The following is a 20,727-nucleotide window of genomic DNA, read 5'->3' as shown; positions in this document are numbered from 1 at the left end:
ATCGTTGTTATCCCACCCACTTAACTTTAGTACTACTTTAGTGGAAAAGCAAACCATACCGTACCGTACGGAACCGTTCCAACACCGTACCATGCGGTACCAGCAGTGGAAAAGCAAACCGGGCCAAGCAGGGCAGAGTAGAGCCGAGCCAGTACTTGCAGTGGAAAAGTGCCAATACACTGTAAAGCTGAAACCTGTAAAGCTGTTTTTTTTTTTTTTGCATAAATACATTGATTCAGTTTGGACCAACAGAAGTGCATTTTCCATTTCTAAGCAACCTCTATGGAAGCAGAGAATCACCGTAGAAGCCAACCAATACTACAGTGATCCCCCATCTTCTGAATCCCGTGTTGAGGGGCTGCCCTGCTCCATAGTAAATACAGGGGGTCACTTTCTCAGCACGGGTGCCATTCACAGAACGCTTTACATTTTTCTTATGATTGCAAAGTGTTCTCTGATTGGACGGAGTGGAGAGGCTGGGCAGTGACATCACAAATTACCTCGTGCAAACAGAGAACTCCTTGTACTCACTGAGAGAAATACAAGGCATTTCCTAATAGTGCCCATGCCTAGTTTTAGAAGTCTCAGCTTCAGCCTGGGAATCACAGGGGGACATTTGGACAGAAAGAAAGAATGGTATGTGCAAGTACCCTGAGGAGCCTGCCATTTGGCCAACAACACATGGTCATATATTTTATTTGGAGACAGGTGCACATTTATTAGCACACTATTAATCACTTAAGGACCACATAACCTCTGAATAGCAATAAAATCAGACACTTGGCTGAGCATTTATGTTTGTGTGAGTGCTGGGCAACGAAAGGGTAGTCCTATGGTAAATTGTCTATGGTAAATTGTTTTTGATCTGTTTAGGAGCAGCAGAAGGTGTTCTTGAAAGAACAGTCTTTGCCTTTACCTGTTATGGAGGCTGGTAATCCTGGTATGGAGGCTGGTAATCCTGGTATGGAGGCTGGTAATCCTGGTATGGAGGCTGGTAATCCCGTCATGGAGGTTTGTACCCAGAGTGGGAAGCCTAGGAAGAAGGTGAAGCTCTTTATCTGTGGGCACAGTGGAGTTGGAAAAACCTCATTTGTCAACACACTAAAAGAGGTAAATGAAAACTATAGAAGCAGAATTTAAATTTCAAATCTTAACATTACATAATTGTTACTGATTTGTCCTACCCTACTACTAGGGTTTTCTAGCTCCTTGATTACAAACGTCACACCTATATATTTGTTGTTTTACTCCCTATTTTTATTTAACAGACTGGGCTACTTTCAAGATTTTTGTATTATTTTAATGGAACTGAATCTCCTCCATCTACAGAAGGGGTGTCCTGTTCACAGACTGATCTAAAAGGTGAGTGGCTACGCATTTAACTTTTTATGTGGTGGTGGTGAAACAACAATAACAGACATTTTGTTGAGTTCAAAATAAATTCCACTATTTTTCCTTTCTGTCCTCTTTCTTCAGATGGTTCCTTGGTTATATGGGACTTTGCTGGGCAAATGGAGTACTGTTTTACTCATTCTCTACTTCTCAACACCAGTGGACCCAACACTATATATTGTGTGGTCTTTAGTCTTAAAGGGATTGAGAGTGACCTGCATGGAGCACAAAGGCAAGCAATTGAGCAGGTACAGAAGTCCCACTGTCTTTGTTATTTTATTTAAAATCTTATTCGCAGACAATTGATAAAGGTTTACAAAGTTCCCATGTTTTCGCTCTTATTTATATGCTTTAGTAAATCAACTTCACTAGTCACAACTAAACATAAGAAACCATAGTGGCATGCTTTTCTACATTGGTGACTTTATCAGCACCATACTTTTTTTTTATAAACTATTTAGATCAAAATATACCTGCTTCTGTAGCATTTTTTTAGCATTCTGTGCATAATCACGTGGATCTACGTGATTATGTGCACACTGTTTCAGCAGCGCGTGCGCTACACACATCGGGGGCTAGACCGCGGGAGGAGCGGGCTCGACGCCGCCAGCCTCCCGCGATTTTCGGCTAGAATGACAGGAGAGCCGCCTGCCTATGTAAACAAAGCAGGCGGCTCTTCTGTCAGAGAGGCAGGGAAAGATCGTGTGATTCAGCTAAGCTGAATTACCAATCTCTCTTTGCCTCTGTTATATCCATCCCCCACACAGTTAGTAAGCACAATAGGGAACACATTTAACCCCTTGATCACCCCCCGTGTTAACCCCTTCCCTGCCACTGTCATTTATACAGTAACAGTGCATATTATTTAGCACTGATTACTGTATTAATGTCACTGGTCCCCAAAAAGTGTAAAAAATGTCAGTTAGGGGTCCGATCTGTCCACAGCAATGTCACAGTCCCGATAAAAATCTCTGATCGCCGCCATTACTAATAAAAAAAAATTAAAAGTCCATAAATCTACCCCATAGTTTGTAAACACTGTAACTTTTGTTCAAACCAATTATTATACGCTTTTTGGGATTTTGTTTATACCAATAATATGTAGCAGAATACAAATTGGGCTAAACTGATAAAAAATTTGATTTTTAAAAAAGTTTTTATTGGGAATGTTTTAGAACAGAAAGTAGAAATTGACACTCTTGTTTTTGTTTATAGCAGAAAAACAAAAAATCGCAGAGGTGATCAACTACCACCAAAAGAAAGCTCTATTTGTGGGGAAAAAAGGACATCAATTGTATTTGGGTATGGCATCTCATGATCATGCAATTGTCAGTTAAAACAACGCAGTGCCGAACTGCAAAAAATGGCCTGGTAATTAAGGGAGTAAAACCTTCCGGAGCTGAAGTGGTTAAAGAACATCTGTCACTTAGCAATGAACAGTACCCTAAGGGATTGGAACAGGAAAGGCAGACATTGTACTTGGTTTCAGTATTGAAAGTTTTAGTGTACTCTCTGAAGAGTAAAGTTAACCACCTAAGCACTGGAAGGTTCTACCCCTTATGACCAGGGAATTTTTTGTTAATCGGCACTGTGCTAATTTAACTAGCAATTGCGCAGTCATGCAACACTGTGTGCAAAAAAAAAATTATGATTTTTTTCAGGCAAATAGAGATTTTGTTTGGTGGTATTTAATCACCAATGGGCTTTTTATTTTTTTGCTATATAATTGAAAAATTACCAAAAATTTTGAAAAAAAAACATGTTTTTCTTAGTTTCTTTTTTTTTTAAAGGTATTTTATTGGTATTTGCATAAAATAAAAAAATAAAAACACACAAACAGTAATTCCAGACCAATGACAACGAATAACAGGCACATCAAATAATAAATGATAGCAGATACAAATCAGGAGTACATACCATCCAAACAACCATCATAATAAAACAGCAAGGAATGGAATCAACAGAAAAATAACCAACCCAAACCCGCCCCCCCCCTCCCTCCCTACCCAACCCTCCGACCATATAGCACCAGAATCTAACAGTAGTACCAGCATAATAGCACATCACACAGGACTAGGCCAATGTCCGACCAACCCCCGTAACATAGGCTCTCCATGGGGACCGCCCAACTACACCTCCAAGGAGCCCGAGACCGAGTTCACCCATACCAACCAAAGCTTGTTAAATTTTTTGGGGCAACCCCTAGCTAGATAGGTAAGTTTATAAAGAGGTAGAGCGCCATTGACAATAGAGACCCAAGCCTCCACAGAGGGAGGGTCAGGACTCTTCCACCGTAGCGCAATCAATTTTTTGGCATAAAAGAACAAAATTCTAGTCAGTACCCTCTGAGACTGGCCAAGGCTCTCCTCGGACAAGTTGCCCAGGAGGCACCTATCCGGAGAACAAATATTCGGAAGAGCCAATTTCTCCTCCATTAGACGACAGACCCCTTTCCAAAAGACCTGAATCATAGGGCAGGTCCACACCATATGAAAAAAGTCCCCCCTAGGGGCCTGGCATCTGGAACATGCAGCAGACGGGAGCCTACCCATACAGTGTAGTCTATGCGGAGTGTAATAAATCCTGTGCAAATAATTAAGCTGAATCACCCTATCACCTGCCGCAATAATCCCTTCAAACTGGGATTCCAGTAGTTCATCCCACGCCTCCTCCTCCAACTGTGGCAAGTCCCTGCCCCACCTTTCCCTAATTTTGGCCATCCTACCGTCTCTATCCAGACTGATCAGAGCATAATATCTGGAAATAAGCTTACAGTGATCGTCAGCCAAGAGCTCCTTCTCCAGGCGGGCCACGGCCAGGTGCACCCCTCTAAGACCAAATTGTACCGCCACTGCATGCCTAAGTTGCTGGTACAGGAACCAGCAAGAAGAGGGAACCCCCAGCTCCAGCCTCAAGATTGGGAACGACTTGAACTCATGGCCTTCGAACAGTTGATGAGCATACTTCAGATCAAAAGACGCCCACCTTCGGGGATCAGATAGCTTGTACAATTCAGGGAGACCAGGGTTATACCACAGCGGAGCATTAGGCGAATTATTAAAGGAGGAACCCCCAATACGTTTGTTGCAGATCATTGTAATTTTATATGAAAGCTTCAGAATCTCCGCACCCCCCGACGGATAGGGACCCCTCCGGTATAAGGAGTTGAGAAGGGCCTCATAGGAACCCATCACCGCTGCCGCGGTCGTAACCGCAGCATTGGGGAGGTCCGGGAAGAACCAGGCATGCACATGGGTCAATTGGGCCGCCAGATAGTACGCCTGAAGGTCAGGGACCGCCAGCCCGCCAGCAGTAGCAGGGAGCTGCAGAGTCCGGAGTGATATCCTCGCCGGCTTCCCCCCCCAAATAAACGTTAGTAATAGAGACTCTATAACCCTAAAAAGAGACTTGGGTAGGTACAGCGGAGCCTGCCAAAATAGATACAGAAAGCGGGGTAAGTATACCATTTTAAAAATATTGACCCTCCCCATCAAATTCAGGGGCAACTTGGTCCACGTGGACAGCGTCAGCTTAAGTCTTTGAATCAGCGGAGTAATATTATGGTCCACGTAGGAGCTGACCGGCTGTTGAACCGTCACCCCCAGATATTTAAATGAGGAGACTACCTTAAGCGGATGCGGAGTATGGATCGTAGGGACAATGGTAGGATCAAATGGAAAAATCACTGATTTGGTCCAGTTGACCCTGAACCCGGAGTATCGGCCAAAATCATTTATCACCTGTAACGCAGCTGTCAGTGAATCAGTACAATCTGCCAGATAGAGCAGCATATCATCAGCATAAAGGGAAGTTTTTTCAACCAGATCCCCTATCCTACAACCCTTTATCCTCCCATCCCCCCTTAGTAGGGATGCCAAAGGTTCAATGGCCATGGCAAACAGCAGGGGAGACAAAGGGCACCCCTGCCTAGTGCCACGGCCCACGGAAAACGAGTCAGAAACAACATTATTAACCCGAATCCGCGCCACTGGTGAGCCATATAATATCTTAACCCATCCTATAAATGTAGGGCCAAAGCCCATCCGAGCAAGGACCGCAAACAGGTATGGCCATTCCACTGAATCAAACGCCTTATGAGTATCCAAGGACACCACCACCCTAGTGTCCACGGCCTCCGAAGGCATCTGGAGATTCGTGAAGAGTCTGCGCAAATTTATCGCCGTAGAGCGCCCGGGAATGAAGCCGGTTTGGTCCGGGTGGATAAGTTTAGAAATAACCGAGTTCACTCTATGGGACAGCACCTTGGCTAGGATCTTAACATCCACATTAATCAATGAAATAGGACGATATGACTCACAGTGTGTGGGATCCTTGCCCGGCTTTGGAATCAAGACAATAAGGGCCTCCCGGAGAGAGGGAGGGAGCTCACCTGCCTCGAAAGCCTCCCTATACATGTTCAACAGACGCGGAGTGAGGAGTTCCGAATAAGCGCGGTACCACTCAACCGGAAATCCATCAAGGCCCGGAGTTTTATTGGCAGCAAAAGAGGCAACCGCGGCCCCAATCTCTTCAGCAGAAATCGGAGCATCCAGTGCCAACCTGTCCTCCGCTTCCAATTCAGGCAGTTGTACCTGCAGCAAGTATTCGTCCAGCTCCGCCGTGGTATAGGAAACCTGAGAGGTATACAAGGACTCGAAGAAGGCCACAAAAGCCGTCTTGATATCCTCCCTAGATGTGCACAAGTGAGACTCCGCATCATACACAGCAGATATGGCCGTAACAGGGTGTTCAGAGCGGGAAAGATAAGCCAAAATTTTACTATTTTTATCCCCATATTCAAATACACGTTGTCTCTGATAGAGAAGTTTTTTCTGAGTTTTTTCAAGGAGTACCAGGTCTAGTTGTCTCGCACTGTCTCGCCAGAGGGAGTAATTAGAGGAGGAAGGGTTCCGAACATATTCTAGTTCCGCAGCCGTCACCTCCCCTTGCAGAGACTCCACCCGCCAGGCCCTATCCTCTCTCAACTGATGGATAATCCCTGCCACCGTACCCCTCATAGAAGCCTTGAAGGCATCCCAGACAATGTCCCCAGCAGCCGTCCCCGGATTAACCCGCCAGAAGTGGGCAATCTCCTTAGCCGTAGCATTAAAAAAGACCTCCTCCGTTAGCCACAAGGGGCTGAGCCGCCATGTTTGGAGGCCACGTGTCACAGAAAGACCAAATCGCAGCAACACAGGAGAATGGTCCGAAATGGCCCTAGGCAGATAGGAGACAGCCACGAGTCTGGGGAGCAAATCCGGAGACAGCAAACACATATCAATCCTAGACAGAGTTTTATGGGTGGCAGAGTAACAGGAATATTCTTTCCCAAGTGGATTCTTCCAACGCCAGCAGTCCACCAGGTTATACCTGGCTAGAGAAGCTGCTAACGATGAAGGAGGACCATCGTCTCCAGGACACCTGTCTAACCCAGGAGACAGTACAGAGTTGAGGTCCCCAGCCACTATCACTGGCCCCTCCGCCACCTGGAGGAGCTGGGACATCAAGGCGTCCCAGAAACCCATGGTAAACGGAGGGGGGACATAGACAGATACAAAGGTATACACCACCCCATTAATGAGTAACAGCAAAATTACATATCGACCATAAACATCAGTGACCACATGTTTAACCGAGCAACCCAAGGAGCGAGCAACCAAGACAGACACTCCCCTAGCATGAGTAGAAAACGTAGCATGAAAGGTGTACGCCACAAAGGCCCGTTTAAGAGCCATAGTCTTGGAGCCAGTCAAATGAGTCTCTTGCAAAAAAATTATATGCGGTTTGTATTTCTGAATATAAGTAAACACCAAAGCCCTCTTAACACGGTCATTCAGTCCCCTGACGTTCCATGACAGGAGTGTCAGCGTCTCCTCAGCCATCCGAGCAGATGAGACAACAACAACCCCCGCCAGGGAAGGCAGCGCCCCCACGGGGACCACAGTAGGAGCTTCCCCTAAAGGCCTCCGGGAAGTCAGCCAGACAGAGAAGAAGAAAAAAAAAAAGCATACTGGTATAGCACAAAAGTACATAGGTCGGATAACAGCCCCCAAAAAAGAAAAAGAGCAAACCCCTCCCTCCCCCCACCCTGTTCATGACCCCAACTGTCACAAACCTACACCCCAAACCAAACCAAAGGTAGAACCGTAGGAAAAGTACATGAATACTCATAGTTCAAGTGGACCTCCGGGGCCACGACAAAGTTCACGGATATGTAGCATCCAGCTTGCAGGAGTATAGAAGCCTCAAACACAGGAGTCCATTGGTTCCAGCAGCCGAAAAAAAAAAAAAAAAAATTAATAATAATACAAAGATCAGTGCTCATTAACGTCCCAAAAACAACAAGACTGTGGAAAAGGAACCTGGGCAACAAATCTCCCGAAGCAGTAAAGCCTCCCGGCAAGGGAGGAAGCACAGCACAGTAGGTATCGCATGACATTCAGCAAGGGATTAGGCTCTACCCAACGAATCCATCCATTGGTCAGCATCAGCAGGATCCAGGAAAAAATGCACTTTGCCTCCGTGCACCACTCTTAGTTTCGCAGGATAAAGCATACTATAGGGGAGATGACGGTCCCGGAGCCTTTTCTTCACTCCCATAAAGGCTGCACGCTGTTTTTGCGTAGAAGCAGAGAAGTCAGGGAATATAGTAATAATACTGTTGTTGAATCTCAGATCAGGAAGGTCCCTGGCTCTGCGCAGGGCCGCGTCTCTATCCCTGAAGTGCAGGATACGTGCCAGTAACGGTCTGGGCCTAGCCCCGGGGACAGGGGCCCTGGAGGGGACCCTGTGCGCCCTTTCGATTGCAAAGAGCGGGGAGAAAGTGTCAGGACCCAGGGACCTACGCAGCCAGTCCATCAGGAAATCCACTGCTTGACCCCCCTCAGCCCCCTCAGGGAATCCTAAAAAGCGGAGGTTGTTACGGCGCAGGCGGTCCTCCATATCGCCCAGCTTAGCAGCCTGCGTCCTCTGCTCATGCTGTAGATCCCGGATGGCAGCGGGGAGGGGGAAGACATCATCCTCCACAGCGCTAATCCTCTGCTCCGCAGTCGTCACCCTCTGCCTAATTTTACTCACGTCTTCCTTCAGGAGTGAGAAGTCCACACGGAGGGTGTCTATCTGAGACGTCAGGGAGGCCTGGCACCCCTTAATAGCGTCCATGATCTGGCGCAACGTGGGCTCTACCGACCGTCCAGATGACTTGCCATTCGCCCCCCCCGGAAGGCCAGGGGAAGGCGACAGTGCCGGCCACTCACCCCCCTCATCCGACCACGGCAGGAGTGGGCTATTAGAGGCCTCCAGGCCCGGCGACCGCGGGTGGCCGCCATCTTGGGCCTGCTCCGGATGGTCCGAGCTGCAGCCTGCCGGGGACGGGGGCACATCCCTGCCGTATTTTACCATCTCAGCACAGGTCCGGGTGGTTCCAGGAGTAGAAGAGAGGCCGATCCAGGTAAGTATATCGGCGGATGGAGCAGGATTGCTGAAAGGATTAGTCAGTGGCAGCGGAGCTCTCTAGAAACGCTCCTCACATCCCGGAAGTCGGACACGCCCCCTGTTTTTCTTAGTTTCTGCTATAACATTTTGCATACAAATAATTTTTCTTCATAACTTTAGGCCAAAATGTAGTCTACTACATTTCTTTGGTAAAAATAACCAAAATCAGTGTATATTATTTAGTCTATGTGAAAGGTATAGAGTCTACAAGCTATGGTGCCAATCATTAAAAATGGATCACACCTGATGCACTGATGCCAGGACAGTATAAATACCCTCCAAATTACCCCTATTTGGAAAGTAGACAGTCTGAGGTATTTAGTAAGAGGCATGGCAAGTTGTAATTTTTTGTCAGAATTTTATGGAAAATTAAGAAATGACATACATTTTTTTCACATACTGTCACCAGTGCAGTACAGCATCCTCATATAACTGGTGTGGTGGTGTTCAGGGATACTGACTAGTGACAGTATGTCACTAAAAAAAAAAAAAAATGAATCTTGTCATCAGAGCCATTCAGTGTCACCATAATAACATTGTACTACTCTGGGGGGGGGATCAGTGATTTTTTTTTACACTATTATTGCTTTTAACAGTGGTGATCACTGTTATAAGCAATAGCTTTAGCTGTCATAAATGGTTTTCATTTATGACAGCTTGATTACTATTGTGATCTGTTATTGGCTACAGCTAATCGCATGGTACAGAGTGCTGTGATTGGCCCATGTACCATGTAATACTGTCGGCCAGTCACAGTATCACAATACTAAGCAAAACAACCATAAATGGAAGCCATTCATGACTGTTTTGCGGACATTCTTATTTTGTATTTGCTATGACCAATCATAGTGATTACATGATAACAGCGGCTGGGTACCAATCACAGGTCAGAAATTTGTGCGCTAGGGGATGCGCCATTGCACATGCTTACTGCAATTCACCAGTATGTCGCGGTGACTACAGTTGCTGCCCGCTTGCAGTACATTTACTGTGAGTGGGTCAGCAAGAGGTTAAAGTAAAACTAAAGGCAACATTTTTTTTTTCATTCTAGACAAGGATGGTAACACCTATAAGATTTTTATTCTGCGATCTGTGTCCCGCTGGGGAGATTTCAATTTACATCTTGTCCCATAGCCAGAACAAGAAGGTAGCAAAAAAAACCCCAAAATGAGTGAAATCCCTGGTGGGCCCTAGGATTATCAGATCTATTATCCCCATTGGAAGATTTCCCCCCTATTTCCTGTTCTGGGGACAACTCATAATTTGGGACACAGACAGCAATAACAACCTGACAGGTGTTCTAATACCTCTCTACTTTATCCAAAACCAAAAAAAAAAAAAAAAAAAATTGCCTTTAGTGACACTTTAACCACTTTAAGATTTGACCCCCTCCTGACCAGGCCCTATTTTGCGATTCGGCACTGAGTTACTTTAACGGACAATTACGAGGTCGTGCGACGCTATACCCAAATAAAATTAACGTCCTTTTTGTCCCCACAAATAGAGCTTTCTTTTGGTGGTATTTGATCCCCTTTTCGATTTTTAATTTTTGTGCTATAAACAAAAAAAGCTACAATTTTGAAAAAAAAACCAATATGTTTCACATTCTGCTATATAACATTCCAAAAAAAAAAAAAATTAAAAATCAAAATTTTTTAACATTTTAGGCCAATTTGTTTTCTGCTACATATTTTTGGTAAAACCAAAATCGTAATAAGCGTATTTTGATTGGTCATTTTATTGTTTTTTTGTTTTCTTTTACTAGTAATGGCGGCGATCTGCGATTTTTTTTTGCGTGACTGCGACATTGCGGCGGACAGATCGGACCCCTATCTTACACTTTTGACACTTTTGGGGGGACCAATGACAGTACTACAGTAATCAGTGCTAAAAATATGCACTGTTATGGTAATAATGACACTGGCAGGGAAGGGGTTAACCCTATGGGTGATCAAAGGGTTAAATGTATGCCTCATGCTTACTGACGTGTGTGTGTGTGTGTGTGGGGGGGTTCTGTGACACAGACAGAGATCGCAGGTTCAGCTATGCTGAATCCTGTGATCTCTCCTTGTCTGTCACTGAGAAGATCCGTCTGCTTTGTTTACATAAGCAGGCGGGTCTTCTCACACTTTCCCCGACAATCGGGGAAGAGAGGCGTCGATCGCTGCCTCTCCTCCTCCGGCCAAGATCGCTAGGGGGAGGGGAGCCGTACTGCCGCAGTAGGATTACTGTCGGCAGTCGGCAAGTGGTTACACTTATTTCTCTGGGCTTACATCCCAATAGCCAGTACTGGCATTTGGATGGAAAGTGACATGGTAGCAATTGGAGTAGTAGAGAAATTGACTGTTCTTGGGCCATTACCTTGGGTTAGACCTGCCTGTGACAGTGATTCACTCACCAAGGAAGTATCATTGCAATGTGCTTATTAGCTAGAGCGTGTTGTCATGCTCATAAGTTTGTTATACCTATAATTGCATGCTATGTTGAGATGCTCATATTTATGTTTTTGAATTAGGTCTCTAAACAATTTAGTGCCACTGCTGCCAATATGTCAATTTGTAAATGAATATGTTGGATAAATGAATGTGTTTCTCATTAAATGTACCTTTTTTAATACTGTCACTGTTTCTAATATCTTTCTGCATGTGTTCTCTTTTAATATTTTCTATAAGATGATTTTTTGGCTGCGATTCCTGAGCTTAGCCCATAACCCTGATGCTTTGCCACATGTTATACTCATAGGAAGCCATTTAGATACCCTGCCTGAAGAAAACCACATGCTGATAGGTAAGAAAAATGAGAACCTGTAAGAAAAACTTCAGCTCACGAAGTGCCTCGTATGTTAAAAAATGTTACCCTTACCCTTTAGCCCCCTCTGGCCTTAACAGTTCTTCTGACCCCTAAAGCCAGTGATAGACAGATCAAAATTCAGCCAGTTCAGCAGGAATTGATACATTTCAATCCATCTATGGGCAGGCTTGTTCTACTGAAGTTGATCTAATTATCAGCTTCAGCATCTAGCCTGTGGGTGTCTTTTGTATGATCACTGCCCCTGGCTACAGACGGCAGCAATGACCCTTGTATTCTGAAGGCGGGGAAACCTCCAACTGTCAGGATACAGTTGAGCAGAGGGAAGGTTTCTCCCATCAAAAATGACTCTGCGATTTTCTTTCCTGTGGTTGAAGGAAAGAAAATTGCATAATGTATGGCCAGTCTAATTCTTACTTCCCTCTAACAGTTAATTTTTGCTTTAACATCAAAACCCAAACACTTAACCTGAGCCTAAAATGTAGTTTTTTCCTAAATACTACATGACAGCTCAGCGGCCATAGGTTCCCTAACTTGTCTGTATGCTTTTTTTTTAGCATGAATTATGAGTGTGGATGTTATTAAGGATACCAAATGTTGGTTGTTACAGCACCTGCATTAGGGCATATACTCATTGTTTTTTTTAATTTGAATTCCTTATTTTAATATCAATACAGGAGTGAGGCATCCAGTTGAAAAAAGACACTACAATTTCCATAGATACAAACAAATTTTACAGAAAGAGTCATTGTGTGGCTAGGAGCTGGCACAAGGACCCCCTTTAAAAAAAATAATGCAAAGATGAACTTAGCAGAATTATTATTGTGAGACAACAAGTCCCGGCATTCCTGCTCGCAATGTTCCTGTTGGCTCTTTATGTCCTCCCCTGATTGGTCGATATTTGACTAGGAGGAGGAGATGCTGTTAAAAAAAGGATTGTGGGAGATGTAGTTTCACTATGTACAGGCAGCACTGCATTACAACTGGAAGGGAACTACAGTTCCCAGAGAACTATGCGGCCTGGGAGCAGGACTGGAGAGTAGCTCAGTGAACATCTCGGGGAGGTTCAGGACACTTGGCTCCAGACCGAGGAAGAAAGCAGACGTCCAGGCTAAAGAGCCTAGCCCTCAAGGCATTCACCTTCCAGCCTGGCCTAAACAGCAGCATCTCCAGCAGGACAGAGCAGGTTCACCGATCTCCTTTCTGCATCTCCAGCAGTACAGAGCAGGTTCGCTGGAGTTCAAGGCATCAATCCATGATTGGCCCCTCCACCATCGGCATCTACAGCTGAAGTGCAGAATTATTGAGAGAGTTGTCAACCCATCACACACACACACTGTGCAGCAGAAATTGAAAGTTTAGGCCAACGCAGCCTTATCCTCCCGCTTCCTAGGAATTACCTTCCTGTTTAGTGCACCACCAAGTACTACCATATCACCCCATTCTAGGTTGCCTCCCTAATCCAGAAATACCTTTACTCCTTCTTTTGCAACCTAACATCACCAAACACCTCCTCAATATTTCAACCTCTTGAACTGAAAGCAGATGGAAGCCACCAAGCATCACCAATTGTGCACCATTTTAAGGTCCCCAACAAAACTGGCAGAAGTAATTATTTTGAGACTACCCCATTCTGTCCCATTTGCACAAGTCTTACCATCTTTTTTTTCTTTCATTTGAGGATTGCTTTTTTGCTTACATAGTAAAGCCCTGCAGGCAGATTTGGACCTAGAGGGCTTATCAATCTAGTGGCACTTTCAGGAGTGTGCTACAATAGATAGTCATGTATACAGAGTAATCACAGCAAATCTAACACCAGAGGATGGGACTAACATTTTTAAGTGTCTTTTAACTATCAATTTAGTATTAATGGTTGGCCCCAACAATGGGAGTGACAGCTGCCATGAAGTGGCAATCCCATAGCCTTCTCCAAATTTTACTAAAGGAAAAAAGGAGATCCAGGCCACACCTACAGTCCTGGGCCACCCCTACAGAGGCAGAGGAAGATATTAAAAGATCACCTGGGTTGGGAAAAGGGACAGGTCTCAGATCGTAGATCCACAAAAAAGCAAGGTACCCATAGTAATAGGAAAAGAGGGGGAAAAAAAGGGGGGGGATTAGTGGGACGATGAGGGGAATAGATTCCAAACATTTAAAAAGTCCTGGGGGTTGGGCTTATCTCCAGTAAAGGCATTCCCAAACTCTGAGAATAAGGTTTAGTGCAAGATTATTCAACCTCAACTACTATGTAAGGTAAAGTGCCTCCAGTAAAACCATGTTTTACTGGGTAGAAGAGCAAAGTTATCCATGGTGTATAAATCCTGAATTTTCAAGAACCACGTACCCAAAAAGGGTGAAGATTGTTTCTATTTGAGTGGGATACATGCTCTTGCTGCATTGATCATGTGATCCAAAAGGGAGTTTTTGTAGTATCGTTTTTTGATAAATGATTTAGATGAAGTAGAAACACAGCAAGATTGTTCCCCAGGTCAACATCAGTAAGCTTTTTAATATAGGCTTGTACCCCACTCGAGAAGAGGAGGACATTCCCAAAATATGTGTAGGAATGTATAGTCTCCTTTCCACATTGCCAACAAACTGGAGAGAACCGTGGATAATATTTGTGAAAGATTATGGGCACTGTACCATCAAGAGAGAAGTTTAAAGCCCAACTCTTTAATCTCTTTGGCAATAGATGACTTGTGGGCAAAGTAGATAGTTTTGTCACATTGGTCAGGTATGAAAGAGATTCCCAGGTCTCTATCCCATTTGAACAGAAACGGTGGGGCATAATCTGATGAAGTGCGTTCTGTGTACTCCGGTTTAATGTGCAATGGGAATACCCTTTTCATCTCCCCAGTGGGGACACATACCACAATAAAAACCTGGCAGGGCTTATGCTTCTTCCCTACTCTGAATAAGCCTAAAAAAAGTTTTGGCTGGAGCTGCACTTTATATTACTATTGTCTTGAATATCATACAAACCATGTTAGAGTAAGGGATTGGCAAATCTAGGGTGACATCTGTGAACCCCAAACTTAGAGCCAAATCTCACTGAGTCTATGGGAGCTGAGTCTTGTTGTTTTCATTTTTAAGGTTAATAGACACCCTATTGTTTAAAAAAAAGGACACGGGGAGCTGGGCACTGCCATGGGGGGCATGTACCAATGAAAAAGAATAAAGAAAATATGGTTTAGCGGGGAGAGGGTCTGTTCCTGTAGCTAAAAGGTAATAATATACTAATCCTTTGAAAAACAAGCTTTTTAGACAAGGCAACATGTCTTTCAACATTGAGAAGGGTATCTTGCAGGGTAGGTGGCAAAGCCCAATGTTGAGGGACAAGGGCCTCTGCCTCACATCTAATGCCTCAAGAAGCAAGTCATAAAGACATGTGACATTGCTATAATAGGCTTGTCCATGGAAAAATGTTAGGAAGTTCAGGGAAAATATTGTCACAAATGTCCGTTATAGGTATGATTTCAGAAATTGCTTTGTCTGCCAAATCATGAAGTTTTAAAATGGTTCTTAAAGTTCCTGCTAAGTCATTTCTACTTTTATGTTATCTGATGAAGTAAAAGGATAAAACATTCTGGTAAATTATTTTACAGCACAACGCTTTTATAAAAATGTGATGGAGAGACAGACAGAGCTGTTCAATTGTTTTCAGAAACGGTTTTTCCCAATAAACTGTAAAAAGAAGACTGATGTGGAGCCCATCAAAGACATCCTGGAAAAAATTGTTGCAGAAATGAAACAGGTAATCACATCTGTTGCGCCATGATTATAGGGTCTAGTTTTTCAAGGATTTGTCTGCATTTCAATTAAACTATCAACAAAGGGAGATAAAATTACTAATTAATGGGTGCCAGCCATGTGGTAGCAAATTATATAAAACTGCAAAACGTGGAGATGAAAACAGTCACTATACTTTTTGTAGTTATGAAGGTATTTATAGATTTTGTACATATGCATTTATGTATGTATAGTTTCAAGTTTAGTTTATATACACTGCTCAAAAAAATTAAAGGAACACCTTTTAATCAGAGTATAGCATCAAGTCAAACTTCCGCTCATTTGTTTCCTCCCCCCCCTCTGGTGCCACATTTGGCACCTTTCAGGGGTGAGGGGGGAACAGCTACCTGTTTTTGACAGGTACCCTTCCCCACTTCCAGGAGACGGCGCCGTCCCTCGGAAGTTTGGCCCCTTCTCCTTACCCCTGCCGCCGAGCCAATCCGAATGCACAGCGCGTTTCGCGCATGCGCAGTAGGGACCCGCCGGGGAAGCCGCAACCGGGTTCCCTTACCGGCAAGCAGCACCCAACAGCTGATGTGGTGCTGACATCCCTGGACTCCAGGACACGTAAGTGTCCTAATATTAAAAGTCAGCAGCTACAGTATGTGTAGCTGACTTTTAATTTTTGGAGGGGGGTAGAACTCCGCGGAACTCCGCTTTAAGTAATAAACTTAAATAATAAATAAAGGTAATTGGTGAGGCGCTGCTACTCATTAGTACACAATCAAATATTATTAATACAATACTATACTAATAAAATTAAATTGTGCTCAATTGTCAATATTAATTAATAATAAGTGCTATATGATCAGTGCTAAACAGTCAGTGCAATTAGAAGTGCTAAATGAATTAATGTAAAAAATATTGTGAATATTGTACAAAGCATCAAAAATCTTCTAAAAAAAAAAAACTTCTAAAAATAAAAAGTGCAAATTACAAAAATATTAGTGCTACATAAAAATGTATAGTGCAAATGAATATAGGTGTATTCAATAATAAACGTTAGCTTCATGCACAGCCCAGTGCCACTTTGAAAGGTGATTTGAGTGCCCAATGTCTCTTCAAAATAAATTATGAATCAAGCAAATGGTGATCAATACATAAAGTCCATCTAAAACAGTTATACCAAGTGGTAGGTGTTCCTATTAAAAATTTGTGCTGGTGTTGCTTGTTCCGCCAACTAGTGTAGGATTGGCCACTCACCAAATGCACTCAGGCCACTAAGGACCTATAGTGCCTGTAGTATCCCTTTAGCTGGATGGCAAATCCACCTATGACAACCAGGGTTCCATACAGGGAGTGTCACAATCCCAGGATATATTCTCTCAGGAAAAAAAGTAAGACGACTTCAATGCCCTTTATTAAAAATTCAAATACCACTCGGATACCTCAATGCATTTCACTGGAAAAGGCGTCATTAGGAAGTTGTAACTTCCTGATGATGCCTTTTCGGGTGAAATACATTGAGGTATCCGATGACGCCTTTTCCGGTGAAATGCATTGAGGTATCCGAGTGACATCACTTCCGGTTCGCGGCAGGTCCTAGTGGGGTGGAATGCACGCTAGATGCGGAGCCACGATTCCTTCTTCGATCAGTTTATGCATGCAGAGAGTGCCACTGGAGGCACTCTTAAATGTGAGTGTATCTGGATTTTACTTGCTATTTGAATTTGAATGGCATCCTTTCGTTCCTAACACATTACCCAGTCCATATCAGTATAGATATCCAGCATGAGATTTTTCCCCATTGAGATCTGATGTGTTTTCAAAGTGTTTATTTAATTTTTTTGAGCAGTGTATTTAAAGCGAGTGGATTTAAATGAACATTGACGTATTCTGACATTTAAGCCAGTCATAGATGGATCAAATCTCAGCCGGTTCAGCAGGGGCTGGCCGAGATTCTGTTCATCTATGAGCAGGCTGGTTGTACTGAAGTCAATCCATCAATCAACTTCAGTACGACAGGCCTGTCTGATTTTTCATGTGATCACTGCTGGTGGCTATAGCTGCCAGCAGTGGTCATTGTGTTCCCTCAGTGGGGAAGGCTCCCTGCCAACAGAACACAATAGTGCTGTCGGAGCGATTCAAGCTATTTTCTTTCCTTCCACCAGTGCACCAGGCCTAGAGAAGGGGGCTCTTGTTCCTGGGAAAGTAAGACCCAGCCACATGGCTGTGGGCTTTCCTACGAGCTTCACCTTGGACTGCAGCACTTTTTTGGGGTCCCAGCTACAGCTTGGCTGATGGACCTCTGCCCTATCCTTCTTAGAGTATTCTTTGAAAGTCCACAAAAAGATCCAAGAAACAGGCTGCTGGAGTACTGAAGTTTGTTGACACTGCTCATGGCTGCCTGGTAATCAGAAACAATGAGTACCAGCCTCTGGGATCTAGAGACTTTCCTAACCTCCTCTGAAAGATCTTTAGCTACAACGTTCCGCATTCAGGGCTGCATCTCTATTGGGATTCCAAACTGCCAGACCAATCCTGTCTGTGCGCTACATAATAGTATTACACAATCACATGTATCATTACAAATCAGTCCATAAGGTTTATCAGCTATATAATGTTCAGGTACCATCTAAACTTCCACTTATACTGTATATACATTCATATTCAACTTAACAAGCGGTATCATGGAGTGCAATACCAGACAGGGAGACCAGAGTTTTTCTATTTTTTTTGAGTATCCTTGAGCCTCATATACTAATTTATATGTAGGGACTATTTGGTTAACAGGTCTGACCCATTGAGCTAGGGTAGGAGGATCGTGTGATTTTCAATGAATTGCTATAGTCTTTTTGGCCTGAAAATAAAAGTCTTACTAAAGGGCCATACACACTATAAGATTTTCTGAAGACTTTTTCCTTTAGATTTACCAAAACCATATAATATGAGGTCAGACCTAAACACTTTAAATTTGTATGCAATCTGGCAGGCCCTTCACTACATAGAAAAGGTAAATCTGAAGGAAAAAGTCTTCAGAAAATCTTCTAGTGTGTATGGCCCTTAAGAGTTGTATGCAGTTAGGTAAATCAGTCCTCCAAATACCCCAACAGACATCCACAGGAGTTGCATATGTTAGGTGTTTGAAGGATGAAGCTCTTGAAGTCTGTATTAGCAGACCAAAAGTAATATAACAGGACATTCCTGGACCATATAATAAAACGTGTAATTTTCATATGGGCATTTAGGGCAAGGAGGGGAGGATTGTTTACCTATTTTGAATAGAATATACAGAGTGCAATATGCATGATGTAGAAACTTTACCTGGTAAACCTTATCGCTGGAGGAGATGACTGTGGATACCTGTGAGGGCAGAATTTCCTGCTAGTCATCTGATAATTCAGGTATATCTTGTTCCCAGCAAGATTTAGTTTACATAAGCCTTTTAGTTTTGCACTGGAGTAGTGAGGATAAGTACTTTGAGATTAATTTACTGTGACCTGGTTGAGAAAGCAAATTCTCTAGCCTGGAAGTTTACATTCGTTACAGTTTGTAATCTTTAGTTTAAAGCGTTACTAAACCCACAATAGTAAAATCAGTGTGTATATGCGGTAAAGCATGCTAGTTATACTCACTGTGGAACCTAAAGGGGTTAATCCTCTGCATTGTGTAAAAAGGCTGTTTGTTCCTGTATGCACAGATCCTCCTCTTCTTCCACTGACTCCAGAACATGTCCAAATAAGACAGAGCCTTTGGAGTCAGGCTGCACATGCTCAGTTTGGTGTGTATTGCTAGAGATTTTTTTTTTTTTTTGGAGAGTGCATGTAATCATCACAGGGCCAATCAGCACTGTCCAGACAGAAGGTCAGGGGTCCTGCATCCTGATAAGACAGCTAGTGCAGTATGAGAACTCCTCCTACACGGTTTAACCAGGCACTGATAGAAGTCACAAGACTGCCATATACTGCTGATGAGAGAAGGTATTTAGAAGTTTATATTTACTAAAATAATTGCATTTCCATGTTCGGTGTACTGTGGGAGACCAGATATAGTGGATAGTAACACTTTAAGCGTTATAAGTGTGCCCTGGGTTTATATTACTTTTATGTGTAAATATCTTGCTTGTGTTCTAAGAAGAGGAAAAATAAGCCAGTTGATCCATAGGTAGGCAGAAAAAATATGTTATAACACAACATGATCATTATCATTCTAACAGGAAAAAAATGTCTTCCTGTTCCCAAAGGTAATCGGATACTCCCTAGATCAAATGTGATTTCTTATTAATAGTAATATTCTCCTACCTTAACATCTGTGCTTCTAGGAATGTGTCGAGTCTACAATTCTACGAGTCTATGATTAGGAAAAAAAACTGTTATGATGTCTAATTCTTTAAGTTTATCCATCCATACTGAGGTCTGCAGCTATATCATTGAGGCTTTGGGCATTACATAGTGGAATGAGAGAAGGGCACGTATATATTTCCCACCTCTAAAAAATGGAGAAATAACGGGGGAAGGGGGGGAGCAGGGCTTCAGGCAACAATAAAGTAGTAAATGTTCAGATAAAAGATATGTATGGAAAATCATTTGGTCCTACCCTAACAAATTTACTTTACAAGAAATTTGTACTAAGACCGACAAATACAAAAGCCGCTATTGCTGGCCTCCTAAAAAAAGCTAGTTGCCTGGTTGCTCTTGGATTCAGTGTTTTCTGAGTCACCAACCTGTTAGAAGTAAGCAGATAAGAATGTCAGTGAAGTTCAGAACCCCTGGTCATACTTGTTCCTTGTCAGAATAGAAAATATTGAAACTATGATTGCCATGATAGCCCACATATTTAGAGATAGTCGTATTTAATGGCAACCTCTATATGTCTTTCAGGCCAGGTCTTCTCTAGGAATTAATGGATCATTTTAGAAGAATTTCTGAGATTACATGTTGTCAATCATCAGGGCCTTCACAGGCGAAGGTGCATTTTGCTGACCCACCCACCCTCCAGCCCCTACATAATGCAACCCCCACCAGTTGCACCACCGCAAATATTACAATATGCTCCATTAAGGTTACATTTGCTCCACCACGAATACTGTAGTATACTCCACAAATATTACCGTTGCTCCATCACAAATATTACAGTATGCTCCACTAAGAGTACAGTTGGTCCATCACTAATATTACAGTATGCTCCACTAAGAGTACAGTTGCTCCACCACTAATATTACAGTATGCTCCACTAAGTGTACAGTTGGTCCACCACTAATATTACACTATGCTCCACTAAGTGTACAGTTGGTCCACCACT

General features: G+C 43.3%; 1 protein-coding gene across 1 annotated transcript in view; it reads left to right on the top strand.

Annotated features, from left to right (window-relative positions):
• The window catches only part of LOC309554107 (death-associated protein kinase 1-like), a 98,135-nt gene that overhangs the window by 60,536 nt on the left and 16,872 nt on the right, over nt 1-20,727 (top strand). Inside the window, exons 8-12 of the mRNA XM_082255653.1 lie at nt 874-1,110; nt 1,269-1,362; nt 1,477-1,640; nt 11,559-11,673; nt 15,303-15,451. Of these exons, the coding sequence (XP_082111779.1) occupies nt 874-1,110; nt 1,269-1,362; nt 1,477-1,640; nt 11,559-11,673; nt 15,303-15,451 (759 nt within the window). The remainder of the gene's footprint in view (nt 1-873; nt 1,111-1,268; nt 1,363-1,476; nt 1,641-11,558; nt 11,674-15,302; nt 15,452-20,727) is intronic.

Source organism: Pelophylax lessonae (genome assembly GCF_965119305.1).
Source record: "Pelophylax lessonae genome assembly, chromosome: 4".
Classification (NCBI taxonomy): Eukaryota; Metazoa; Chordata; class Amphibia; order Anura; family Ranidae; genus Pelophylax; species Pelophylax lessonae.
This window is presented reverse-complemented; position numbering and strand designations above follow the sequence as displayed.